Here is a 24,568-nt window from a genome sequence, read left to right as displayed (position 1 = left end):
TTTTTTCATGCCACGTTATCCCGGCCGGGGATTTGATGCCGCCCAAAAGAGCGTTTGAAGTTGCTATCTATCGCTTTCAAGTTTCCGGCATGGCGGAGGTTCATCCGTCAATAATCTGAACGTTCAACCCGGTTCCCCGAATAGGGCAATTGAGAGACAGGAGGGAGAGATTGCTGGACAACGAACGGGACGACAGTAACCTGAAGTTCTGAACCGGATAACACCCCCTCCCTCTCAATCCGACAACAATGCCAACGACGACGACCACGACCACGACCACGACAGCGAAGAGCAAGTCACCGACCGCTCCATGTCAAGATGGTGTTGCCAACCTGCTGCCGCCGCCGTCGTCGATCCGTGCAACAACCCTTTCCTTCGCGTACACTGCGCCGCCCGGGCGATCTGCTGCCCAACCCATTCTTCCCCCAGGCTCTGATGTAAGGGCGAGAGGTCTTGCGTTCCCAAAACGCTTCCCAACTTCCGCGACGTTCAAGGGGGATTTTCACTGATCGTCCGCGCGGGAAGGGGAAGGAATGTGCGTGAGACGGAAGCGCCAGCTCCATGCTAGTAACTATTTTCCCCGCGGAGACACCAATCGCGCAGCCAGTCACCCCCGAATTCCCAAATTCGAACTCAAACCCTCCAAGTGCTGTCCAACATGAACCCTGCCACCGGCATGATGCCCGGCTGGCCCGCGCTATCTTACCCGACGCCGGTCGCACCGGCCGGGAAGTTTAGAAAGAGAGAGAGAGAGAGAGAGAGAGAGAGCCTCGCCCCCTTTTCCATGTTGAACATCTTCTTCTTCTTACCCTTCCGTCGGGGCCCCGGGGGCTCGGGTAAGGGTGCGCAAATCCTGAGCAAGGCGCCAATGACGTACCGGAGGGTTGCTCTTCTTCCGCTCTAGGAAGGCTGACACGGGATCGCTTTGGGGTCAATCGAGATTCAAACAATGGCGCCAGTGATTTTCCACGCCTCCCCCCCCTCTTTGACTCCAAGAACTCCAACTCTCTTCCAGGCTTTCAGCCTGTCTCACTGACTCAACATGCTGGACAATTGACGACAAGAAACAAGAAGGAACAAGGAAGAGAAATTCCCGCGATTGTCGGTTTCTGGTGGTGTGTTTGGCCCTTTGCAAAACATGACGTCGATGCCGCGCGAACAAGCTAGACACCAAATCCCTAGGCGCGGTCCCTCGACGATCAGGATAGCCCCCGGACGAAACGTTTGCAAGGATCTCTCAACCTTTCGATATCGATAACCTCGAGGGAAAACAGTAGGTACGTATCCTAGAAATGTTGGAAATAATCAACGCACAGAAGGTGTTTTGGCCCTTTTGATTGTCACTCTCAAGCTTTGTTCAGGCCGTTATCAGGGAAAGACTCGAAAGAGCCCCGACAAGCTGATGCTCCATGTGTGCTTTGATTGGTTCTGCATCCTCAAAGCATTGTTTCCTGATTGACTGAGCGGAAAGTGACAGGTAGGATTCTGCCTCATGGGAATTGCTAAACTCTGATAACGGAAGTTCCGTCCGCTCAGCGCTGCAACAATTAAGGTTCATCTAATGCCTCGTGTTTCTCCATGTGTGTGTGTGCACGGCCGGAATTAGTCTAGAATGTCTGACCCTGAAATGAGCAAGAGCGCGCAAAAGGCTATCTGCCCAGAAGGTTGTAGGTTGTAAATCATACCCATGGAAACTACGAGTCTATCTTGTTGCACCTGTGGGTTTGATCTCCTGCACCAAGGCACCCATCTTGCTGACAAGACTTCCTGGTAACATTTGCTGGCAAAGTTTACAGATATCGCAAGGCTTTGGACTCTAGACGTGAGTATCCAAGGTACACGCCAATAATAGTATCAAATCTCCAGTATACTGCCCAAGAATAGGCCCGTTGCTTCTAGCCAGCGGTCTGCACTTATTCTGTTTTGATTACTCAAAGGAACGGGGGGCGGATGAGGTATTATGACTGAATAGGATGGTGTCGATATATGAGCCCACGACGAGTCTCGAAAACACGAGATTCTAGAGCGAAGCTGTTCTAATCAACTTTTGTTCGCAATCTGAACAATCTGGGTTACAATGGACGAGACCAGAAGCACCGTTCATGCTGGAGATGGGCCACGTCTTGCCGCCGAGGAAGATAGCTTTATAGCTGATGAACCTCCTGTTTGCTTGTTCCGATGAGTGGTTAAAGAGGGAAGGCGTCATTATCACTGCAGAGAGTGCGGAAGGAGAGAATATGTTGACAAAAATGGTTACAACATCGCATATGTACGACCGACGTTGACAGCACAGCATTGAGGGAGCTGGCCAATGGTACGGTAATAGTTGTCGAAGGAAATACATGGCTTTGAATAATATTGATCTCTGAAGTTTCTCTTGATGATGTATTAGTTGGGGAGTTGATTGAGTCTGAGGTGGACTGCCTGCCAGTATCGGGTACTCTTGTTCGACGTTTTCCCGGGACGAGACTTGATCCCTCTGATGTTATATTTGTTGCTCTTCGTCATTCCCTCATCATCAACCATTTATAGATATAGCCGGACATGCCAAGTAAGACCGACCATTCATCACTCCTTCATCGTCCTGTTACTATTCCACAACTCCCTAAACACACCTCCCGCCCGATCCTTCAACACCCGCGGCGCCCCTTTCTCAACTACACTACCCTTATCCATGACCACAACCGTATCACAATCCAGCACCATATCCAGTCGATGAGACACCATGAAAATCGCATACCCCTCAAACTCCCTTCGAATAATCTCCTGCATAACAAGGTCCGTAGCCCGATCAACGCTCGAGGAAACCTCATCAAGCAAAAGGATTCCCCCTTCAGTACCACCACGTCTCTTCACCCGCCTCCTCAAGACCGCCCGAGCCAGACAGAACAGCTGCTTCTGCCCCTGGCTGAAAGACTCCGCGGTGAGCTCGGCGCCGATACCCCCTCGCTCTTGTATCCCCGCGAGTAATCCAACTTGCTCTAAGACCTCGAGACACTCCGCCTCGGTCGCTTCGTCGAACGGATCGAGGTTATCTCTCACTGTCGAGCCGTCGGGGAGGAAGATGGCGTCCTGCGATACGGCTATGATGCGGCGCCGCAGAGTATCGCGATCGACCTTGTCGAGCGGCACCGAGTCCACCACAATACCACCCGCGCTTCCTGACAGGGTCTCCATAAGGCGAAGTAACAAGAGAATGAGCGATGATTTTCCGCTCCCTGTTCTTCCGCATATCGCTACCCTCTCGCCGGGACTGATCGAGAGATGTAGATCCCGAATGGCTAGATCGGCAGGTGGCTTCTCCTCGCCCCCTGAACAGCCCAGGTGGTCCCTGGAGACTCCATAAGACGCCGATACTGCCTTTATCTCGATCGCGCCTTTCTCAGGCCAGCTTTCCTCGGGCATCATATCTTCGTCGGGCCCGGTCTCCGGCGTCACCGTGTCGCTAAACGTCTTTAAGCGCGCCACTGCTCCTATACTTGTTTCTAGCATGGTGTACGACTGGACGATTGTAGTCAGGGTATCACCAAAAGACATGAGAGTTACTAAAGATGCTCCAGTGAATCCAGAGCTGGCTCGCAGTTGCGTCGCCAGTGTCACCACGATGGTCGCAAGACCAGCTACGAGTAGCTGGAGTGCTAGCTGCAGCCAGCGCTGGATGATTGCGAGCTGGTACGCTGGTCTTTGGCTGGTGTCGAGGAGGTTATTGTTGACTGTGATGCCCGCGGAGATGAAACCAAGAGCTCTCAGCGTCGCTAAACCCTTGAGAGTGTCAATGAAATGGGAACTGAGAAAGTGTTAGTCATTTTAGCCCCAAGGTAAGAAGACCTCGAAACGACTCACTAGAGAGGACTCTTTAATTCGAGCTCCAGAATACGCAACTGCCTCGAAGTCCGAAGGTAAAACATTTGCACAAAGTACAGAATCGCCGCAAGAAAGGGGTAACTAATCGCCAACCACGGCGACGAGACGGCAATAACGACAGCCATGCCCACAGCGGCGAAAAGCAACACGGAGAAATTGATCAGTGCCATCGGCAGCTCGCTATCAATCAGCGCAAGATCCTGAGCAAACAGGTTCGTCACCGTCCCCGTGTCAGTCGTCGCAAAGAACCTCAAAGGCGCGCCGACGAGCGTCCGCAGGGCACGTTGGTGTAAGCTCGACCCGGACTGCGAAATCATGGTCTGCGTGTTTATGAAGACGACCACCATCAGGGAACCCAGGCACATGATCTGGAGAAGGGCGTAGATGCCCATGTAGAACGCGCCAGAACGCTTCGGTGTCTCGGCGGTGATGTCCTCGGACCAGAATTTGAGCCAGACGGTGGGGAAGTTCATGCAGAAGGCGTAGGCGCAGCACCAGAAGATGAAGACGGCGATTACCCATCTCGCCATGCTGCCAAAGTAATGCCTGTAGACTGCTACATCGCCAAGTTGACGTGCCTTGTCTGGTTCTTCCGCCAAGTCGGAGACTTGAGTCACTGTTTGCGCTAGGGGTGCCTCCTCAGGCTAGTTTGCTGCCTCACTCTTTCCTTCAGGGGTAGTCTCGGCCTCTTGGATCTTGAGGCTTTGGACGTATTTGCCGTTGGTCTGTAAGTCTGCGAAGGATCCCTGTTCGACTACAGTACAGTCGACACCGAGTGCGATGATGTGGTCCGCCAGTGGTAAATGACGCACAGAGTGCGTGCACAGCACAGCCGTGATGCGCCTCTGGCGAACGATGCCTGCGTTTCCGAAGACCCGGCTGAAGACGTGCTCTTCGGTGGTCGCGTCGAGGCCGCTCAGAATGTCGTCCAGGATGAGCAGGTCACATTCAAGGTACAAGGCGCGAGCGAGAGCCACTCGTTGTCTCTGCCCACCACTCAGGGTTAGCCCGTTGCTGCCGATTTTGGTGCGATCGCCTTTGGGTAGGGTTGCAAAATCGGTAGACAACATCGTGGCGTCGATTACTTGGCGATATCGTTCAGGGTCCAGTCCGGAGTGGCCAATAATATTGGCTTCTATCGTGCTGTTGTAGAGGAATGGAGATTGGTCGCAGTAGCCTACCCTGCAATGGTTGACGTTGAAAACCACGTTGCCGAAATGAAATGGGATCTCACCGAGGAGACCTTTCAGCAGTGTCGACTTGCCGGAAGCTACAGGCCCTACGATGATGGTGAGGGAGTTGGCAGGGACGAGTACGTCGACCTCGTCCAAGACGTACTTCCCCTCAGCCCACCCGAACGACGCTTGCTTCACCGCGATCGACGAAGCATGCAGTTCATCGGGTTTCGTATCACTTTCCGAACTTGAAGAACGCGGGGCTACGGGCCTTTTGCGGTAGTCGATGCGGCTGTCTTTATCTAGGTACGCCTGAATACGACCCAAGCAGGCAAACGCCGAAACCAGTTGCGGAATGGTCTGGAATAGGCTGCCCAACGGACCGGCCAAGAGCATGAGGTATGCCATGGAAGTGAAGATGCGCCTGACGTTGAGAGTCTGAGAAGTCACAGCAAAAGCCATAACGGGGCCGAGCTGAGAGGGCGTGTACGCGATTGTCACGGCCGCGAGGAGCATCAGGCGCCATTTTCCACCTACGCTGAGTTCCTTGAGGCGGAGATTATGGATCAGGCTCTCAATCGGCCCAGACATGGCCGAGATCTTGAGTGCTTTCATGCTCGAGATAGCTTTGGCAGTGACCCCGACTCGCTGCTGGATAGATTCCATCCACAATGTCTGGCGTTTTCCTGTGAACTTGGCGGTCACCATGGAGGCTGCCGCGCAAACGATAACGACAGTGACGGGGGCAACAAAGGCCGCGCCAATTTGCCTTTGCAGCAGCCAACACGCCAGCGCAACTTCGACTGTGTTGGCCCAGTACTCGTGGATCGGCTGGAATCCATTCGTGACGCGCTCCACGTCGGCGTTCATGAGCGTCAAGGCTGCGGAATCGTCTGCGGCGGACAAGCTGATGACGGTTGTTTTGCGGTAGACGGCCGAGACCAAGATACCTCTTGCCATGTGGACGAAGCGCTCTTGGAAGTACCAGTAAATGGAATTGGACGTAGCCATGCCAACGTAGATGAGAAAAGCAGCACCAATATACCCGTACCCCTTGTTCGGTGATGAAGCGCCCACGGGCTCCTGGAGGTAGTCCAATAGGCTCTCAATCATGAGGGGCTGACAGAATTTGAAGCCCATCTGACAGAGTCGTGGAACGATCGAGAGGATGAATGGTCCTACAAGCGTCTGTGTAAGACCCCTGAATAGAGCATGCCTGTGGCCCTGCGCTTTGTTATTCTCTAGGAGAGGCCCGAATTTGGCGTACAAGACTTCGGCTGACATTGCTTCGTCGAGCGCATACAAGTCGTCGAGGATGAGAAGCTTGCGGAAGCCTCTGAGAAAGAGGTCATTCACCCAGAAGTAGGTTGAAAGGCTGATGATACCGCTAGTCGCCTCTGGACTTTGCTGCTTTTCGGAAGCTGATGCTGGTTTTTTCTTCCGGGACTCGATAATGAGAACGACAACTTTCAGAATGACACTCGCGATCGATAGGCGAGCTTGGCGAAAGTCATTCGCAGAGTCTGCCGAGAGCCATTGAGTTCTCGTACGGGCGATGTCAAACAAGACGGTGATTAGGAGGTATACGCCGAGCAGCATCGACGGCCGTGGTGAGCGGGCATGCTCCAAAAATGAGAGAAGAATTATTATCAAGGAGGCAACAAAGTTTAGTGCATCGGATGCGAGACCCAACTGTGACGACCAGTACGTGCCACGACATGTCAGAATCAGATGGCCAAGTTGCAGGCCACTGTAGGCTACAAGGGCGGACTGTGAGAATATTAGGTACTGTACAGTCACCGGTCTTGTCGTTGCTTACAAGTTTGAGGCATAGTAAAACAGTTTCGTCAACTATCCTTTGTTTTTGGGGCAATTGAAACAGTCGCGGCAATGAACACAAAATCAGCACGGCTGCCGGAATAATTGCCAAGACGGCTTGCTCGAATCCGACGGTAAAGTCAAAGTCATCACGGCATCCGTGGACGACTGGGCCCAGCGACCTGTCGTTGACACATGAGGAACTCATCGAGATGCTGCCAGTGCCGGTGTATGGAAAAGATCGCTGAAAGCGCGATGGCGCAAAGACGAGACGCGTCGCATGAATCAAACAGAAACGAATAAATTTTTGAAGAAATGTACCTTAGTATTAACAAAGTCCCTTTATCAACAAGTCGCCCCTTGTGCGGCGTAGCATCAGCCCGAGCAAGTAAGCATCATCTATTTGGCTGCTATCGCTCGACATTTCAATTCTCCACACGGAACTGTGCCCCTTGGGCAAGGAAAAAAAGTCCACATCCTCAGACCATCAAAATACGAACAATAAAATTGCTTTACTCCTCGCTTTAGCAAGGGCAAGGGAAAATACAGAAGTTGCATGGAATAGGGCAGGGAATGATGAAGCAGAAGCGTCCGGGACAAGGCCCGCGGCCATCATCACCGCCGCGAAGGCCCATCTCCATCTGCTCTGTCTGGGGCTGCGGGCATTGGGGATCTTTTGCGCGGCGAGGCTGAATTAGTACGAGGTTCGACCTTTATGGCTATGAGATGGGGGAGGACTTCGTGCTCACCCATGGGTTGGTAAGGGGTCGGCTGTTGGGCGTCGCTCAATGTGGAAGGAGAATCTGCACGCCCAGATGGGGCAACTTGGCTAGATTGGTCCATTACGCTGTCGGAAGTCGGTGACTTTTTATTGGCGATTGCGCAAAGACGAATGCTGTTCTCTGGTAGCGAAAAAGATACGATTTAGGTCTTTCAGAGATGAGAAATGCTGTCTGGACTTAGAGATGTTGCCGGGGTGAGAAAAGCAAATGGCCATGACGCAGCCGCTTCCGAAAGCGATGGGATGACAGCAAACCAATGGGTGGCTGTGCAAGCGTCACGTGCAGATTCGATCAGGTGATCCTTATCATATTACGAAGGCAGCCAAAAGCTCCTAAAACGCGACTATCAGTAGGAAATTTGATCGTAAGCGGGCTGTATACAAATTATTCTGTATTACAAACGTGAGGGGATATACGATCCTCACGATGGTTGAGTTCTCATGCCGGTTGGTGGCTGCACATTGCTTCTGGAGTAAATTCCACATCGGACGAATGAGACGGGAGCCGTCTCGGAGGTCCGACCGGCCGGTCGGAAGCGATTCTCGGCCCCGAGACCCACCCTCTTGCTCCGTGCCCGGTCCGGCCATTTGCTTGCCACGGCATTGTCTGCGCTCAATCAGTTTGCTGCTCCTCATCCTAACATGAATCCCTTGTGAGATTAATTAGAGTTCAAATTGAGAAGCCTATTGGACTAGGTCAAACCAGATACAACTTGTTGTTTTTGCTCCAACTCACTCCAAACCGTGCAGTATGCTTGCCTACCTCTGTTTCGACAGAGACTTTGAATAGAGGATAGCGTAGCCCATCTTTCTACATACTGCCTAGATCGCACATGTAAACGCCGGGTAAGAGATGATACACCAAGATGAAGTGGATGCGGGATCGACAAATATACAGGACGTAGGTGCTCATTCGTCCATACGGTACTCAACCCCGGACCCGTTTCATTCTAATCCCGTCGGACAGTTTCAAAATAAGCCTCTGGTTGCATTGGCTCTCGGGGCGATCACTGACTCGCCATGCAACTGTACAGAAATACCTACAACTGCGGAGCGACCGACACAACAACCAGGCAAGGATACAACCCCCTTTTTGCTATTTTGACAACTCCCAAGAGTTGCTGAACCATTCGAGCCATTCGCATGCGGGGGCACCCGCGCGAACAACTCACCATCGTCAAACCACTAGCCATCGTGGGGGGTTGGCGACTTTGTTTTCGTAGGGCGCTCTCGTCCTTCTAAATAAAGGCAGCGTATGAGACGCGGACAGCATCCCGCACCATGGTTGAGAGAGAGCCAAGAGAAGGACAAGAAATAATTGAAACGTTCATCGCCAAGACCAGCGCGAGAGGGCAGCCACAAGCTTTCTCTCGCTCTCTTACTCTTTCACCGCTCATAGTAGATCCCCATCACTTGCTAACTAAGCCTACTGTAATTGTCGCCAGCATCCTTTCTACCGCCCTTGGAAACCGATAATACTCCAAACCTGCCAAGGTGCAGCCAAGGTTTTCGGGCCACCAGCCGATTGAACCGCCAGACGTCCGTGGTCGAGCCTCAACTGGCAGACCTCCAAAATAGACATGATACTCCTGGCTATTGTCAAAAGCGTAAATAATAGGATGTGGATAGGGGAGACGAAGGCAAATGGGCTCGTTGTGAATGAAGTATATAATCGAGACGAACGAACGCACAGTCTCAGTCTCATCTCTTCACTAGCTCATCATCACACAACAGTCTTCAGCTTCGACTTCATCCGATTCAAACGCCTCGAACTCATCCAATCTCCCCGCAACTGCCAAACGCCAGGCTCCTTCAAACCCCCATCTAAATCAGCAACCATGCGTGGCACCTTCTTCACCGTCTTCGCCCTCGTGGCCGCCGTTGCCGCACAAGCACCATACACCGGATCTTGCTCTGATACCGCCTGTGGCGTCGAGAGCGAGAACTGCGATGCCCAAGGCCGCCAGTGCTTCCCGTTCCCCAACATTGCTCCAGCGCTCCGTGAGGGCTGCGTCTGCGGTTCTGGTTAAACCGGCATACACAAGAATTGGAATTTCATAGGCGTGAGTACGGATCACTCCCCCGTGAAGCGTCAACCATCATCTCATACTCGATGCAGGTTTGGGGATCAGACTCGGCAAAGATCAAAGCGGCAAGGCGCGCATTAAAAAGACTACCAAAACCTCACTTGAAATGGTTCGGTGGAACAAGGCATTGGAGCATGGCACATGAGCGACTACTTTGGCGCTAGGGACATCGAGTACACCAACATTGTTACTTCTATGGCTAGATTTGGGCCCTTGATTACTTAGCGAATTCATTGCATTTGACATTCCAGATGTTCACTGAACGAGAGAGAACCCCGTGCTTCGCCCGGGCTCGAATCTTGACCTAGTTCTGCAAGTTCTGCATACATTATCTCCTCTAACTGGCCAAACTTCAAAACTCCATCGTCCGCGGATAGGAGCTCGCAACCATCGTCAATCAGCTTATTATGGCCTTGTGATATATTGCTTCGTAAACTACTGAATGACTGTGAATAGAGGCGAAAGACGCGATTCGTTCGCAGACTGTTTTGCTAGCTGTTTGAGTCAGTTTATGCCCGAGAGAAGAGCTTGGCGTTGCTTGACGGACATCATACCGAGCCAAACCGCCCAGCCCGGGGCCGCACGAAGCCATACTCTTAGGAAGCTTGTGTCGCGGGTTTTCCAGAAGGATGAACCTGGCTGATCTCTTGACCTCGAATGCGGAGAAGACCGTTGTGGGATTCAGGAGACGAAGACACAGACCTTGAAGTTTACTTTGCCATTCCCATGGCTCAGATTTTGGTGGATGTTCAACTACGCCGTCGGCCAATGATTGCTTGTTCTTTACGTTCTTTATTGAAGGCAATTAACTGCTCGGTTGCAATGCACAACAAACACCTGAGCGATAACCGTTCCTCTGATCTCTACACATTTGGGAAAGGCTTGCTGCGGAACCAACATGGTTAGACTTAACTGAATGGGTGTAAATATTAAGAAACCAAGGCCGTAAGGGCTTGTACGCCCTTGCTATCTCTTCAAAGACCGGCTCTTTCAAGTCTCGACATCTGACCGAGATCCCATGACCTTGCTCAAGTCTGTCTCAGCGGTATCCCACTCTCTCCGGATGACATCCTTCACCCACGGTCCCCGAGGCTTAAGGCCAAACTTGAACTCAGAGGGCGCCGTCATGAAGCCGGTTACGCCCATAGCCATGCTATCGACCTTCTCCAATGGTACTATCTCAAAGGCCCACAACAGACTGGCGAAAACCATGAAAGCGTTGTCGAGAGCCACCCGCTTACCCAAACAGCTCCGTCTGCCTTGGCCGAACACAGGCAGGGGCAAGTCAGTACGCAGGTTACCATCCAAGTCCAACCATCTCTCTGGGATAAAAGCTCCCAAGTCTCCAACCTCTTCACCAAACGCCTCTTTATCTCGCCCAATGGCCCAAGAATTCGCAAACAGTGTTGCCCCCTTAACGATGCGCTTGCCATAGATCTCATCCTCTTTTTCGGCTCTCCGTGGGATACTTCCCGGTGAAACAGGTCGCCAGCGCATGACTTCCGACACCACAGCATCGATGTAAGCCAACTTCGTCCGGTCCGCAAAACGTGGTAATCGCTTCCTGCCAACGAGTTTATCCAGGATGGCCTGCGATCGCGCCACGAAATCCGGGTTCGCGTGCGCAGCGACCAAGAGCCAGAGCATCTGCCGCGGGCCAGTCTCCATACCGCCTTGAACGCTCGTTGCGAGGGTGAAGGCCAGTTCTATTTCCGGCACGGGGCCGGCCTCGGCGTACTTGGCGGCCACAGCTCGCGCCTGCTTCGTCGCGTTCCAGCCGGGTGAATCCGTGCCCCTTTCTAGAAGGCGGAGATTTAGTCCGCTCTGTGCTTTGAACAGGCTGTCCGCAGCACGTCGCCAGGGTGATATAATGGCCGGGAGATGTCGGAGGGGCGGGATGAAGTCGACTAGGCTGGGGTTGGCGGCGACGTAGGTGACCTTTTCGTGCACGCCTATGACTTCATTGAAGAGAGCGTCGCTGTAGGACGGAACTCGGATACCATAGTGCAAGCCTAAAATGACGCTGGCTTGTGTGCGCTCGAAGTGGTGGTGAATGTCTGTACTTCTCATGGCTATACCATCTTTGCCTCCTCCTTCGGTGGCATTCAGTAGGTCGAGTAGAAGCTGCTTCGACTCCAGCTCCATCAACGGCTGGAACTTCGGCGCAGCAACGGATCCAAGACTCGGACTTAGCATTCGGTGATGTAGCCTTAGGTGGGCATCATAGTTGTGCATCAGAGTGAACCTCGACTTCCCCGGACCCGCTCCGGTGATCATCTCCATGCTCACAGAGCTCGGTCTGTGGCTGTAGTACGCGCTGCGTCTCCCAAAGAGTTCCGCTGCTGCTTCGGCGGTATTGAGCACCACCATGGGAACGAGTCCAAAGAGTTTTGTCGTTGTGACTGGACCATTTGCGCTGACCCATTCATCCCAGTTCAGAAGCGGCCTTTCCAAAGGTGAGCGATGAAGGTCGCCAATGATAGGGAGCTTGAGGGCCTTTGGAGTCGATCCATCACTCTTGGCTATTCTTGATATTAGAAAGAAGACTGTCAGTAATGCGACCGCCGTCAGTATGGCTGCGGTTAAGTCACTAGCCATGTTATCATCCAGACGAATCACGGTAAAGAGTCGAGACTGAACGTGGAGAGATAGCAACAGGACGAAACACGGATGGTGCAGACAACTCGTTTATTAATAGTGATCGCACCATTCGCCCAAAAGACACCTGCATTTGAGTGGGGTCAACGACGAAATCGCAGCTAGGCATCTTCAACCTTCAGATCAAGATACAATGCCGGTCAGAATCTCACCTGGTCATTGCCTCACGCCGCAAGGACAAACATACGCATGGAACCTACTCCGCACGTCATAAGTAAAAGGCTAGCAGCGTCTTCCCAGAAGGATTCACACTAGCCGGGGGCGCTGCCTCGCCGGCCGTATGAATGGCTGGTTGGGTCGGACGAACTGCCAGGATCTACTGTAAGCTCCGCTCCGGAAGCAACACCAAGCGGGGCCGAACCGTTCGGACTAGCGGCCCGTTTCGACCGGCGGATGACGGAAGCGGGGCCTGCCTGAACGCTAGCGCACGCACCGATAAGCCGGGGTAACAACTTCAAGGCACGATGATGGGATCTCAGTCTTCCTCATCAGGAGTGACTATGTCTAAAGTGGAGGGTCGCGAACAGTTTTCCATAGAATCTTGAGACGGTAACTCCTATGAATGCTAACCTATGGTCATAACAAGGAAATGGGACCTTGATACTGCTGTATCTCAACGTTTTGCGCACCTCATTCCTCTGCCTCCGGCTTCTGCGCATATACCACGTGGCTGCAACCGTATTCTGTTAGAGAAAGTCCATGATCCAGACTTGTAGGCAATGGCGGGGACAAAAGACTCACAACTCAAAATAGGCATGGAAAGTCTTCGACTTCAGTTCGCGACGGACTTCGGCGAGAAGAACCATCACTTCCTCCTTCGTCCACCCGAGGACACCAGTAAAGAGCCTGAAGGTAAAGGCATCTAGTCCATCAAGAACTTGCATCACGTTGATCATGCCGCATTCCTTGTAGTGGGGGTCCTTGGGCCAGTCCCCGATTGGGATCTTGTACTTTTGGTGGACAACATTGACGTAATCACCGGCCTCCCTGACCCAGCCCTCCAGTTGAGGTCCCGGGTTAGGATCGCGGCCTACAATTCTGCAGGCCTCGAAGAACTTATGCAGCCACTTCCAGGTCGAGTGCTGTTCAGTAAGTGAGCCATCATCGCTTCTATACTCCAAGTCGTAGTCCTGGAACTCAACCCAGCCGCCCGGAGCCACGTTTCTGAGTTGAATCAGTATCCGAAACTTGAACTTATCAAGTCCTTCTTGGAAAACTTACTCGTAGACACTTCTCATCAGTTTGGGCCAGTCTGCAATGGAGGATGTCATGTATCTACTGAAAACGAAGTCGAATTTGCGTGTGTGGACCCAGGGACTCTCAACATCATCAATCTCGAACTTGACGTTAGGCAGGACCCTGACCATCGATAAGCACGGCAACCTAGTTGGATCGGGAGACTGATATGCTTACCAAGTCGGTTGGATGGCGCTCAAATCGTTTCCCAGTATCTGCCGGATTCCGTGTTAGTCCAAAGACATTACGGCCTCACTGGTCTTGTCTGGGTTTAGAAGCTCACCTCAGCGTGCGGGAGCTCTTCGGCTACCTGCAGAGCCCCTGATATATGTCAGTTCATGGTACTACCCGCACGTGGACTCTCTTAACTTACAGACTCCGGTACCGGTTCCAATATCGAGAACTCGGTTGATTTTGCCCTTCTCAAAAGGGGCCAAGTAAAGTTTGTCGCCGATGGTTTTTACCATGAGCATGTGGTTGAAGTCAAGACGGTCACTCTCGCTCTTTGAGTGAATGGGAGTTAGCTCTTGCCTCAAGTATCAGAATAGTAATTGGGATAGTCGTGCCTCATCGTTCGGACCCCAATACGCTGATTATATTTAGTCTAGTGTAGAACGTTGGGCTAGGGCTAGACCTACTTCCAGAGCGAAAAGCGTGGTAACGACGACCATGCTCCGTAGGGTAGTCAACGACGCTTGAAGATAACGATGCCGTATACGAGGACCTGAATCAATCTTTAGCTTCAGCATAAGCTTCTGCAAGTTCGGATGCTTACCAACGACTATCAATGGTCGATGCTGTGTCGGATCCCTGGTAATGAAGTTAGAGCAAGATAGGAATCGCGTAGACTTATGGATCACAGACAAGGCCCTCGTCGTCGACCTCAATTTCACCTGTCTCATCCTCGTGTCCACTTTGGGGAGATCCAGGTCCGGTCGGAGAGGCAGTCTTGGACCTGGTAGGTGAGGCAGCCTTCGTGCGCACAGGGGACCCCGATGCGGGTGGGTCGCTTGGTGATCCGGCCATATCGAATATTTATCTGGGCAGCGTTCGAAACCTCGGTCCCAAAAGTTATGCTCAGAAGCTGTGTTGCTTGCAAAGACTGAGAAGAGTGGTTGTTGAGAAAGAGCGCGCTCGACAGCTACAGTTGTACTACGGAGAATTTGTACTCAATTGGTTTCTCCTCTTTCCGCGGCCCCCTATAGCTTGCGAACCCGTTGTTGATGCATGCACAAACGTTCCATTTCCCAGAACCAACGTATCAAATACGCATGTGTCTAGGGGGCAAAGACTAATCATCAGCTTCTTAACGATCTCATAGCGGGGGTTGTCAGGCTGTCGCAACCCATGCCCGTTGGTTTGAGTCCAATAAAACGAATCTGCCCCAACCTCCCCGGTCTTCATGTGGGTAATGTGATGGAAAAGCAGCAAGCCACCTCATGCATGAATCAGCTCAAAGAACACTTCTTCTACCGCCCCCCCTGTTGCTTGGGGCAGAAAACCGAGGGCCGAGTCCCCCAAATGGAAGGTGAAGAGACAACAAAATTCGAGCCTCCATAGCGGGAATAAGCACGTTTTATTTTAAGAAAAGATCACTTAGATGGTGCTTGAGACAGATTCAATTGGAGTCTTTTCGACTAAGGTACACTATACCCGTTCGTTACATGTATTCGCTGCGTCCAGCTAAGCTTCCGCCTCTGGTTTCTGTGCATACACAACATGGCTATTTGATTTCACAGTCAGTCAAGGAACAGGGAATCACCAAGGTTGGAAGCACCAAGGAAGAAACTTACAATTCCATGCGAGCATGAAAGGCTCCAGTCTTCAACTCATTCCGACAAGCCGCTAGCATCACCATAACCTCCTCCTTCGTCCAGCCAAGTACGCCAGTAAGGAGTCTCAAATTGAAAGCTTCCAAACCATCCAGGATTTGTACAAGGTTGCAGAGGCCGAGCTCCTTATAATGGGGATCCTTGGGCCAAGTACCAATCGGTAGCTTGTACGTCTCATGGGTGATATTGGTAAAGCCGGCCTCCGTGACCCAGTCCTTGAATAGGGGACCCGGGCAGGGCTCACGGCCAATCTGCCTGCAGGTGCTGATAAATGTCTTGTTCATTTTCAGACTTTCGTGCTCATCGGTGATGGAGCCATCGTCGGAGCGGTAAAGGAGGTCCCAGTCTTGAAATTCGACCCAGCCTCCGGCGTTGGTGTTGCTGTGGCGACTTGTCAGTATCAGACTTTAACGACGCGATATTTGAGTGCTAACTTGTAAATATTTCTGATCAATTTGGGCCAGTCGGCGATAGCACCGGCCATAGACCGGCAGAAAATGTAGTCAAACTTGGTTGAGTGCAGCCAAGGGCTTTCGACATCGTCGACCTCAAATTTGACGTTTGATGGCACCCTATCAAGCGTTAGAAACTATCCCACAAATGTAGCCAATATTTTCCTCGTACCAAGTTGGTTGGTTTGCGCTCAGGTCGTTTCCGAGAATCTTTCCAACCACTCAGTCAGCTCTTGGTCTTCAGTTGAGCCATAACTCATTTTTGGAGGCTTAAACGCACCTCGGCGTTGGGAAATAAGTCTCCCATTCCCATAGCCCCTGTATTCTTCGTCAGTTGATCGGAGCGGGAGAGATGGGAAGAACTGGAGCCACTTACAGATTCCAGTCCCAGTGCCAATATCCAAGATGCGGTGGGTCTTGTTCTGCTCAATTGGGGCTAAGTACAACTTGCCAATGGCCTTGAAGATCAAGGTTGAGAGGAAGTCAAGACGGTCCAGCTCATTCTATTTCGATGCCATTGTCAGTATAGTCACGTCGCTGATCTGGATCAAATGTGGCAGCACCTCATCGTTGGGAGCATAGTAAGCTGCTGTTTGTTAGCCAATGAGAATGATATACATCGGCGATAGTATACTGACCTCCACCTCGGAAAGCATGATACCGACGGCCATGCTCCACAGGATAGTCCACCACACTAGAAGCCAAAGAAGCTGTGTAGGATGATCTGGCTCAAGTTGTAAGTTTAATGTCTGGGAACATTGGGCGAGGCGGAAGTCTACATCTGATCATCAATCGTTGAGGCTCCGTCGCTAACCTGACCCCTTTGTTAGCAAGGTCGGTATTCGTCCATGTCCATACAAAGAGACTACCAACACTGAGTCCTTCGTCAACCTCAATATCGTCAGTAACTTCATCTGTGACTCCGCCTGGGGGCGAGTTTTGCGTCACTGGTGAAGCAGTCTTTGACCGCGACGGACTCCGATTGTTCGGAGACGCGGTTTTTGACTTGGTGGGGGATGCGGCCGCCGGAGGAGAGGCGGGCACAGGCGATTGAGCGCTTGGTGATCCGGCCATGATGGATCGCGATCTACTTAAAGTGTCTGTTAGACCCTTCGTCCCAAGAGTTCGGGTCAAGCGACGCAATTCAATGAAACCTGGAGGTAATGAAGAATGATTAAAACGGAGAACACCGGGGAGAAAGACTCCGTGGGAGGCAAATCAAGCCAGACGATCAGCGAGCTTTGTACTCGCTGTTGGTTTCCCTGCATCCTGCGGGCTCCCGGCCGTTGGCACCTCGATGTTGGTGCGCGATATGTGTTCTTCCATGCAGAATGTGCAAACAAACGTGCCATTCATCAGCTTTGCTTGCATATCTCCGGGGTTAGAAGCAAATCAGAGCGTTGCCAATGGCTCTAGCAGCGGGCCATTCGCTGTTGGTTGCAGTCAGGCTTTGTTTAGTCGAGACCAATGAAGACTGTATGCTCCGGTCTCCCCGGTCTTGCGGTGGATACTAAGTCCATCTAATCCGGAGCGATGCATACACCAACAGGCGTACCCCTCTCCATGGACCATGAGTTGTCGTTTTTGAAATTCTTCCGAACAGCAGACAGGGGACAGTGCCAACCGAAGCAGGCTGAGTACAACATGGCTCTGCCTCTCGATAATGTCGTAGGGCTGTGTGGTGTCTGGGAATATGCACTAATATTGATTTCAGTGAGGTAAGATAAGTAGCTTAGAATTTTACTCTCAACATCAGCGTACAGCCAGCCTCAACGACAAGGCTATTGAAATCATTATGGTATATGGATATCAATGATCACGTCCCCCTCTCAGCCGCCCACAGCCCGCAGATATTATTCAAGACAGCCTGGTCATGTACCTTTCACAGGCAGAATGGATCTTCATGCAGTTCGTGACTTCTTACTATAGCTTCTGTCCATACACTACATGACTATTGGTCTTGTCAGCCATATTTGGTCTTCGTATCTTATCCTTGATAGTTCAGTACTCACAATTCACCATAGGCGTGGAAGGCTTGCGACCTCAGCTCTTGGCGAACTTCGGACAACAGTGTCGACACCTCTTTCTCTGTTCTGCCAAGAACCCCACAAAACAGCCTCAACGTGAACGCCTCGAGCCCGTCTAGGAGCTGTATCAAGTTACCCAAGCCGATCTCTTTGTAGTACTCGTCTCTAGCCCACGGTCCGAGGGGCACCTGGATCGTGCGATGCAACGATATTAGTGAATCCTGCATCCTGCACCCAACCCTCTAGCTTCGATCCAGGGCATGCTTCAATACCACAGAGCCTGGCTGCTTCCAGAAAGTCACGATCCCACTGGTGTGTCTTGTGATGGGGTTGTAGGCTTTCGTTAAGGGACGAGAATTCAAAGTCATAGTCCTGAAACTCAACCCATCCACCTGGCCGAAGATTTCTGTGCAAAAGAAAGAACATCAGAAATCCAACGTCGTGTCGCTTCCATTCGGTGTCACATACTCGTATGCTCTGCTCATAAGTGTAGGCCAGTCGGAAAGAGATCCAGCCATGTAGCGGCTGAAGATGAAGTCGAATTGGTCTTCATAGAGCCAATCACTTTCTACATCATCAATCTCAAACCTAACATTGGATGGAACTCTTATAACTATTAGCCATACATTGAAGAATTTTGAGGTAGTAGGAGTTGGCAAATCCTACAGCCTTGGTTGGACGGGGCTCAAGTCGTTGCCGATGATCTGCAGACTCTCAGCTTTCGGCCGTACGATCAGATCCTAGTAGCACAAACCAGCGCGTTCGGGAAGGCGTCGCCCATCTCAATAGCCCCTGCCAGTCATAAGCTTGAATATTCTGGGAGATGGTGTCTGGAGACTAACAGAGACCTGTGCCAGTGCCGATATCAAGTACTCGATGCATCTTCTTCTCGTCAATCGGGGCTAGAAAGAGTTTGTATTGGAGGAATTTCAGGACGAGCTCGTGATCATAATCCAAGCGACCTAGTTCATACTTGCAGAAACAGGAACCCCTCGTCAGTACAAGTAGCTCTCTTCCCGTATTACGATTTGCATACCTCGTCGTTGGGAGCAAAGTAGGCCGTGTCATAGTCAGCAGGGTCCCCAGGTAGTAATAAGTTGCAGCGGGAGATTCAACACACTTACATCCTGCTCTAAACGCATGATATCGCCGCCCGTGTTCTGTAGGATAGTCTGTTGCGCTAGAGGTTGCCGACTTGGTGTACGAAGACCTGCGTCGTTAGCTATAATCGCGTGGGGCGACCCAAGTTCTTCATACATCCGGTCGTCAAGGGTCGAATCATTGTCCTCCTTGCAAGTATAAGCTGACTGTGGTGCGTCTATAATAGAGTGGTTTATAGACAACTTACACTGTCGTCGATTTCAAGTTCAACACCTTCATCACTAGTGTCCGAGGCAGTACTCATAGGGGAAGCGGCGTCGGATCTGTCCGAGGAACCTCCTCCAGGGGCGCTCATCTGGACTGCCGGCCCGGTGCACATAGAGGTTGTTCCGAGCGACTGGATCAAAAACAAACAAATGGGTCTACACAGTAGCAAAACTACCGAGATAGTAGGGAGAAACACTCGCGAGGGGGCCTCGACCCGGCTTCCATGGTTTTGTATCCGATGATAACGTGTGTCTCTTGCATATCACAACCCAGGCAACCGCGATTGAGTCTGTTGGTGATAGAATCATACAGCATGCAGATAGATGGCCCAAGAAAGAACACCTAAAGCCCTACACCGGTCGTAATCCTGCAGACTCCCGAAGTCGGGAGCTAATCGCTGGCCCGCGATTTGGCGCTTCGCTTCCAACGGCTGGGCACTGTCGTCCTTGGCTACGGTGAGACCAATCACGTCTTTGTGCGTTGATCGCCCCTGTTTCTAATCTGGATCGTGTTGGGCGCATGACACGGCCCAACTTATGTCGTGGACTGTTGGAAGAGGGAAAAGAAACAGCATGCATACTTAGTCAGGGTCTGACGGGAGGGGAAACGAGTTGGAAACTTCAATCTGTGCGGGCCTTAGAAGCCCGCAACAGTGCTACCATCTAAACGACAAGACAATATCAGCATATTTTCAGTCAGCTGTAGGGGAAGCCGTCACATACCTACTCAGAGAGCTTTTTCTCCTTGCATCTCGTTCGAGGTCACCGCCGCCTTGTCCGCCAACGTCCACTGAATACACCAAATCCCAGGTGCCTTCGGCGAGAATTCCGTCTCCGAAAGTCTGGAAGTAAGTAACCTCCTCAAACCCCGCTCCTTCTCAGCCGACTCAAGAAGTTATCGGACTGTAGCTCGGACAAGTGTACGCCGAAAAGTGCTGCATATATCGGAGCGAGGTCGTGTGGTCCGCAAGGCCTAGCATCTCCGCTGGCCCTGCGTTTGTCCAAGAATCCATTCATTACTGTCTTGATAGCCTCTTCCACAGTCAACCCACTCATCCTGACTCTGAGGTCGCTGTCTTCATTTTCGCCGCCTTCGTAATTGACTTGAGTAGGTGCAGTGAGGTTGATCGGGAGGTCCACGTCTACAGTGGCTTCCCTGACTTGCTTGGCTTGTTCCTGATCGAAGTAAGGGCCACTAATGTAGTTGGCCTCAGTTGTTGAGTTGATCCGTCGTTGCGCATCGGGATCCTTGGCTTCTTTGAGGAAATCGTGAATGAGAACTCGGATCTTGTATCCGAGAATTGGGTCGGTGTTTATAGATGAGGTTGTCAACTTGGAAGACGTCGATGCTGGCGCTTGCGCCGCGGCCAGCTTCTTTTTGTTCGCTTTCGGCATCTTGGACTTGATCGGAGGAATTTCCGTCATGTAGCTGAGGTCTAATGTTCCATGTCTACTGTTGACTTTATATGTAGGCTAGCAAGAGGGGCCAGTGGGCAACGGCAGGGCGGATGTGGCAACGGAGATGTTGCGAGACTTTGACTTTTTTCAGCACCTAGAATTCACCTCTGTCTCTAGGATACAACGTGCACTCATCAAGGTTGTCGGCCAGTCCTTTCCCTGGTTCTCTGCTTCAAGAGTGGGAAAACGTTCTACTTCCTTGACGTTGCTTTTGAAAGAGAGCAGGTGGTGGGACTTAGACAATATAACCGAGAATAAAGGAAAGGTGTATCTAAGTACAGCACCGAAAGTGAGATGCTCTAGATATGAGAGTCGGGAGTGCGTCATGGTTCAAGTATGGTCGGATTTGCCATTCACATCAAGGACTAGCTAATCGGTGATGGATTATGTCTGTCTATTTGATTGCTTCATTATAACGCTTGGATCTGATCTTGACCAAAAGCCAAACCACTGTTGTTCATCAATCTCGTGAGCACCACTGACCACGGCTCTACAACGAAGGAGGTCTCATGTCGAAAGCCTGCGAGGCCCATGCCCAAGCAACCTTGCCCTCCTCATATCCGTACAAAGCATGCTCATAGACCGTGACCTTCCCATCCGGACCATTCTTCTGCAGATTCTTGTTCTGCGGCACGCCCGAGATAGATAGCCTGACGGCGATCTGCTGCTTCTTCTCATCAACCTCGTACTTGAGACCGGCGATGACGGGCAACAGGATCTTGCTGAGGAACCCCACGGCTCCTAGCGCCGGTACTATGTTCCCGTGCATCGAGATCGTCTCCGCCCACAGCGCCGGCAGCACGGTGGGCACGGTGCCGTCGTTGTAGCTGTAGATGTACTTGCGATACAGCGCCTCGATCTCGGCGGCCGAGATTGGGTTCTGGGAGGTCTTGGGCGCGACCTCGGGCACGGGGCCGACACCTCGGCTCTGCTGGTTCGCGACCTGGTAGAGGCGCGCAATCTTGCCGTTCTCGAAGAAGACGAGGACGAGGTCCCAGACTTTGGCGGGGGTTCCCTCGGGGGCGTCGCTTGTGGTTGTGATGAGGCGGGCGCCGAGGGAATTTGCGGCCTCGTTGACGGTCCACTGGTCTGCGCTGAGGTGGCTGCCCTTCTCGGAGGTTAGGGTGAGGCGGTTGATGAATTCGTCTCTGCTTTCTGAGTTTTCGTTGTAGGTTGCCCTCACTACCGGTTGGAGGTGGTTGTGAACATCATCCCACTTCTTGTTGTTCACTGCGTCCAGGACGGCCTGGAAGATGGAAACAATGTCTAGGGTCGCCATTTTGGATTCGATGGGAGGGTCTTCTTGCTTGAGTCTCTGGTTTTCTTCTTTCCCAAAAGATGAGTGTGGGTGCCTGCTGTGATCTGATAATCTGAGTGGCAGTTGATACAACGCTCGCCATTGTTATATATCCGTAGATGCATAGTCTTCTCGTACCTCTGGCTCGTCATTCTCGCCAAGAGCAACCAAGAGACTTCGGTCTCGCAAAGCTGACGCTGAACGGGCGTTATAGACGTGTAAGTCGGACCGTCGGCAAGGACCGACGGGCCGATCTCGCTTGCCCGCCATCACAATTGGCCAAGTATACTAGCAGGCCGGTTGCAGAGCCTCATTGTGTTGTTTCCTTATTCGGACAATAGGAGTAGTCTGTACCGGCGGGGGTGGGGGCGGGTCCCGGATGATGCAGTCCTTTTCAGTAACTTTTCACCGAGCCCACGGGGAGGAGATCTTCTTAAAGGAAACCCACTTCCAGTCTTTACTGATAGAACTCTATTATACTTTCCCAAGCTTCTATGAATTGCTTTTGCATGCCTACTAGTAATTTCCTTTCACCTGTACGTGTAACGTAATCCTACCTCTGCTCATTATGTAAGTTTACCACTACTTGTGGTGTACGTCTGCTCGTACCCGTACTGTAGTCTGACTTTAGCTGATAACGTCATCCGGCAAGCCTAGAAATACACCTGTTTCTCATCTCACCAGTCATGCCGAACAGACCAGGAGGGTGACAAGTTGGAAGATATCGGCCGCCTCTATGATTTGGCAGGTGGGTCGCCCGAAAGCTCGGCCCGTTACTGGTGGATCCCGGCCTCGCACCGGCCCCGCCTCCGCATCCGTCTCCGGCCGGCATCCCGGCTGGGTTGCGATGACTTCGGCTCCTACGATGTCAGGTCGGTCGCTTGCTTTGAGTCTCGCTGAAGCTTCGGTCAAAATCAAGAACGAAAATTGCCCATGTCTGAACTCTTGAATGTGGCGTCCATCGGCTGTCTAGGTTGCGTGTGCTGCATCTCGAAGATTCACCCTGCAACGGCGCTTGTCGCTTCGGCGTAGCAGACCAACCAACATTATTACTGGCTGGTAGCAGCAATCGAATTTCTTCACCGCATTCAACGAATCGCAGCGGGAAAGAAAAAGGGTATGCTGTTCCGTGAACGACTACACAAGCTAGTGCCCCACGTAAATGTCGCCATGCTCTCTGGAGACTTCTGGTCGGGAACGTTGTGGTTGACGTTGCCCTGGTTACAAACTCCGTGATTGATCTGAGTTCGTACGGGACTTCAATTACATTGGTTGTGAGGTTGTGATGAGTCTGTGACACAACCAATGAGGAGCACAGTCGCATTTCTCATCCTAGCAGGTCTCTATTACCGTGTCGCAATTCATCAATGCTGTTGCCTGATTTAGGCACTGCTGAACCGCCTGGTTCGTTTTCCTTGGTGCCATCGCTTGGTTTCAGTTCCATGCATACCTAGTATGTTGTGCTCAGTCTTCGAAACGAAGACCTTGCCTGTCAATGTTGATAGTTGATGTATGGCCTGGAACTAAGAAACAGTGCATACGCGCTTGCGGCATAAAACCCCACGTTGCTTCTGCGGCCAGGCACGCCGAACTTCGTCTGCTTTCTCACCAACAACCGACTCATCTTCATCGCCGGAACACATTGCATCTGAAAGTAACATACCTACCGAAACTTACACGTCTGAACAATAATCATGGCCGCCGCTGTCGAGTCTGCGCCCTACACTGGTCCCTCTCCCGGCGAGATGATCGAAAGCCACACTCTGGCACAGGAGATCATCAATCGCAACAATGACGCCTGCCCCATCCTCGACTCTCATGAGCTCTCTCTCTCTCTTCTTCGACTTTGTGAAAGACCCATCACAGGCCCGCGCTGTGCTCGAGACTCGTGGATTGGCCGACGAACCCACCAAGTCTGGAAGTCTTGTGGCCTACGTCATCTCACTACACGGCACCGACAAGGCCGCGCTCACTGATGATGAGATCAAGGTTCTCAAGGAATGGTTTGAGAATGGCCAGAAGCTTTGAAGGAGATGAAGAAACGCCCAGGGTGGGCTTGGCATGTTCACATATCGATATTGTACCAGCGGCGAAGGGGCTTCTTTTCGACGTTGCAGCAGTTATTCTGTGGGCGGTAGGAGCTAGCTCGACTGAATGCTTGTGCAGTGATCGAAACTTGCCGGGTATTCAATAGATATTCACATCGGTGGCGGCAGTGCCTGGACTCAAAACTTAAGCTTAAACGTAGTTTGATTACAGTACCAGCGGCAGCTTTTTTTATGATCCCCGGTATCTACCATTTTGGCCTTTACGCGCCACGCAGGTCGAAGGCTGGCGAGGCGGTGGAAAGAAAACTCAAGCAAAGGTAGACAGACTATGATGACTACTCGATCGAAGCCAGGCGCTGACCATCATTTCGAGGGACTCATCCGATCGTGCAGTCGTGGCCATGTCTGCGATCTCGTCGCAAGCTGCCCACGCATCGACAATAGTCAATTGATACAGTCAGCTTGGTC

At 51.9% G+C, this 24,568-nt stretch overlaps 10 protein-coding genes across 10 annotated transcripts; 2 read left to right on the top strand and 8 right to left on the bottom strand.

Moving 5' to 3' along the window:
* Window positions 1-2,456: 2,456 nt before the first annotated feature.
* On the bottom strand, window positions 2,457-7,073 carry BDP81DRAFT_509075 (ATPase-like protein). Its single transcript, XM_060595716.1, has 4 exons — window positions 6,859-7,073; window positions 4,526-6,809; window positions 3,844-4,489; window positions 2,457-3,787 (listed from the first exon to the last, which is right to left on the bottom strand). Exons 1-4 carry the CDS (start codon window positions 7,063-7,065, stop codon window positions 2,569-2,571), a joined length of 4,356 nt encoding a protein of 1,451 aa, XP_060448765.1. The 5' UTR covers window positions 7,066-7,073; the 3' UTR covers window positions 2,457-2,568.
* A 355-nt stretch (window positions 7,074-7,428) lies between these two features.
* BDP81DRAFT_159104 (uncharacterized protein) lies at window positions 7,429-7,797 on the bottom strand. The gene has a single exon (XM_060581993.1). The coding sequence runs from the start codon at window positions 7,698-7,700 to the stop codon at window positions 7,473-7,475; it is 228 nt and encodes a 75-aa protein (XP_060448764.1). The 5' UTR covers window positions 7,701-7,797; the 3' UTR covers window positions 7,429-7,472.
* Window positions 7,798-9,297: 1,500 nt separating this feature from the next.
* Window positions 9,298-9,668, top strand: BDP81DRAFT_390897 (uncharacterized protein; the record flags this gene model as incomplete). Its single annotated transcript, XM_060587474.1, has 2 exons — window positions 9,298-9,302; window positions 9,380-9,668. The coding sequence occupies 2 exons, from the start codon at window positions 9,298-9,300 to the stop codon at window positions 9,666-9,668; spliced, it is 294 nt and encodes a 97-aa protein (XP_060448763.1).
* Window positions 9,669-10,505: 837 nt separating this feature from the next.
* BDP81DRAFT_419460 (cytochrome P450) lies at window positions 10,506-12,401 on the bottom strand. The gene has a single exon (XM_060589779.1). It carries the CDS (start codon window positions 12,321-12,323, stop codon window positions 10,716-10,718), a length of 1,608 nt encoding a protein of 535 aa, XP_060448762.1. The 5' UTR covers window positions 12,324-12,401; the 3' UTR covers window positions 10,506-10,715.
* A 515-nt stretch (window positions 12,402-12,916) lies between these two features.
* Window positions 12,917-14,648, bottom strand: BDP81DRAFT_478932 (methyltransferase domain-containing protein; the record flags this gene model as incomplete). Its single annotated transcript, XM_060594869.1, has 10 exons — window positions 12,917-13,053; window positions 13,125-13,547; window positions 13,605-13,742; window positions 13,797-13,834; window positions 13,903-13,940; window positions 13,993-14,122; window positions 14,186-14,208; window positions 14,258-14,343; window positions 14,395-14,429; window positions 14,484-14,648. The coding sequence occupies 10 exons, from the start codon at window positions 14,643-14,645 to the stop codon at window positions 13,014-13,016; spliced, it is 1,113 nt and encodes a 370-aa protein (XP_060448761.1). The 3' UTR covers window positions 12,917-13,013.
* Window positions 14,649-15,178: 530 nt separating this feature from the next.
* Window positions 15,179-17,077, bottom strand: BDP81DRAFT_469036 (methyltransferase domain-containing protein). The gene is made up of 10 exons (XM_060594513.1): window positions 16,777-17,077; window positions 16,683-16,717; window positions 16,542-16,627; window positions 16,467-16,489; window positions 16,280-16,406; window positions 16,184-16,221; window positions 16,076-16,113; window positions 15,886-16,023; window positions 15,413-15,832; window positions 15,179-15,342 (listed from the first exon to the last, which is right to left on the bottom strand). The coding sequence occupies exons 1-10, from the start codon at window positions 16,975-16,977 to the stop codon at window positions 15,303-15,305; spliced, it is 1,146 nt and encodes a 381-aa protein (XP_060448760.1). The 5' UTR covers window positions 16,978-17,077; the 3' UTR covers window positions 15,179-15,302.
* Window positions 17,078-17,769: 692 nt separating this feature from the next.
* Window positions 17,770-19,417, bottom strand: BDP81DRAFT_403654 (S-adenosyl-L-methionine-dependent methyltransferase). Its single transcript, XM_060588884.1, has 10 exons — window positions 19,279-19,417; window positions 19,188-19,219; window positions 19,055-19,140; window positions 18,967-18,989; window positions 18,773-18,902; window positions 18,685-18,722; window positions 18,597-18,634; window positions 18,399-18,536; window positions 17,916-18,336; window positions 17,770-17,854 (listed from the first exon to the last, which is right to left on the bottom strand). Exons 1-9 carry the CDS (start codon window positions 19,408-19,410, stop codon window positions 18,096-18,098), a joined length of 858 nt encoding a protein of 285 aa, XP_060448759.1. The 5' UTR covers window positions 19,411-19,417; the 3' UTR covers window positions 17,770-17,854; window positions 17,916-18,095.
* Window positions 19,418-19,975: 558 nt separating this feature from the next.
* BDP81DRAFT_419455 (uncharacterized protein) lies at window positions 19,976-21,030 on the bottom strand. The gene is made up of 2 exons (XM_060589778.1): window positions 20,207-21,030; window positions 19,976-20,145 (listed from the first exon to the last, which is right to left on the bottom strand). The coding sequence occupies exons 1-2, from the start codon at window positions 20,720-20,722 to the stop codon at window positions 19,990-19,992; spliced, it is 672 nt and encodes a 223-aa protein (XP_060448758.1). The 5' UTR covers window positions 20,723-21,030; the 3' UTR covers window positions 19,976-19,989.
* Window positions 21,031-21,245: 215 nt separating this feature from the next.
* On the bottom strand, window positions 21,246-22,034 carry BDP81DRAFT_509058 (uncharacterized protein; the record flags this gene model as incomplete). Its single annotated transcript, XM_060595715.1, has 1 exon — window positions 21,246-22,034. One exon carries the CDS (start codon window positions 22,032-22,034, stop codon window positions 21,246-21,248), a length of 789 nt encoding a protein of 262 aa, XP_060448757.1.
* Window positions 22,035-23,746: 1,712 nt separating this feature from the next.
* BDP81DRAFT_390891 (uncharacterized protein) lies at window positions 23,747-24,080 on the top strand (the record flags this gene model as incomplete). Its single annotated transcript, XM_060587473.1, has 2 exons — window positions 23,747-23,763; window positions 23,825-24,080. 2 exons carry the CDS (start codon window positions 23,747-23,749, stop codon window positions 24,078-24,080), a joined length of 273 nt encoding a protein of 90 aa, XP_060448756.1.
* Window positions 24,081-24,568: the final 488 nt, after the last annotated feature.

The sequence above is a fragment of the Colletotrichum phormii genome (assembly GCF_030913505.1).
Source record: "Colletotrichum phormii strain CBS 102054 chromosome Unknown BDP81scaffold_4, whole genome shotgun sequence".
In the NCBI taxonomy this organism is placed as follows: Eukaryota; Fungi; Ascomycota; class Sordariomycetes; order Glomerellales; family Glomerellaceae; genus Colletotrichum; species Colletotrichum phormii.
Note: the sequence above shows the minus strand (reverse complement) of the source record. Positions and strands in the feature narration are given on the sequence as shown.

Excerpts from the sequence above, each read along its gene's own strand:
- BDP81DRAFT_419460 (XM_060589779.1), bottom strand. The coding sequence starts at position 12,323 with ATGGCTAGTGACTTAACCGCAGCCATACTGACGGCGGTCGCATTACTG.
- BDP81DRAFT_509075 (XM_060595716.1), bottom strand. The coding sequence starts at position 7,065 with ATGAGTTCCTCATGTGTCAACGACAGGTCGCTGGGCCCAGTCGTCCAC. Across the intron at positions 4,490-4,525 it reads GACTACCCCTGAAGGAAAGA|CGCAAACAGTGACTCAAGTC; the intron begins GTGAGGCAGCAA and ends AGGCACCCCTAG. Across the intron at positions 3,788-3,843 it reads GAATTAAAGAGTCCTCTCTA|TTCCCATTTCATTGACACTC; the intron begins GTGAGTCGTTTC and ends ACACTTTCTCAG.
- BDP81DRAFT_403654 (XM_060588884.1), bottom strand. The coding sequence starts at position 19,410 with ATGTGCACCGGGCCGGCAGTCCAGATGAGCGCCCCTGGAGGAGGTTCC. Across the intron at positions 18,723-18,772 it reads CGGCACTGGCACAGGTCTCT|GGGCTATTGAGATGGGCGAC; the intron begins GTTAGTCTCCAG and ends TATGACTGGCAG. Across the intron at positions 18,537-18,596 it reads AGCCCCGTCCAACCAAGGCT|AGTTCCATCCAATGTTAGGT; the intron begins GTAGGATTTGCC and ends AATAGTTATAAG.
- BDP81DRAFT_419455 (XM_060589778.1), bottom strand. The coding sequence starts at position 20,722 with ATGACGGAAATTCCTCCGATCAAGTCCAAGATGCCGAAAGCGAACAAA. Across the intron at positions 20,146-20,206 it reads TCGGCGTACACTTGTCCGAG|TTCCAGACTTTCGGAGACGG; the intron begins CTACAGTCCGAT and ends GAGGTTACTTAC.
- BDP81DRAFT_469036 (XM_060594513.1), bottom strand. The coding sequence starts at position 16,977 with ATGGCCGGATCACCAAGCGCTCAATCGCCTGTGCCCGCCTCTCCTCCG. Across the intron at positions 16,718-16,776 it reads AGGTTGACGAAGGACTCAGT|GTTAGCGACGGAGCCTCAAC; the intron begins GTTGGTAGTCTC and ends CAAAGGGGTCAG. Across the intron at positions 16,114-16,183 it reads ACTTATTTCCCAACGCCGAG|ATTCTCGGAAACGACCTGAG; the intron begins GTGCGTTTAAGC and ends GTGGTTGGAAAG.
- BDP81DRAFT_159104 (XM_060581993.1), bottom strand. The coding sequence starts at position 7,700 with ATGGACCAATCTAGCCAAGTTGCCCCATCTGGGCGTGCAGATTCTCCT.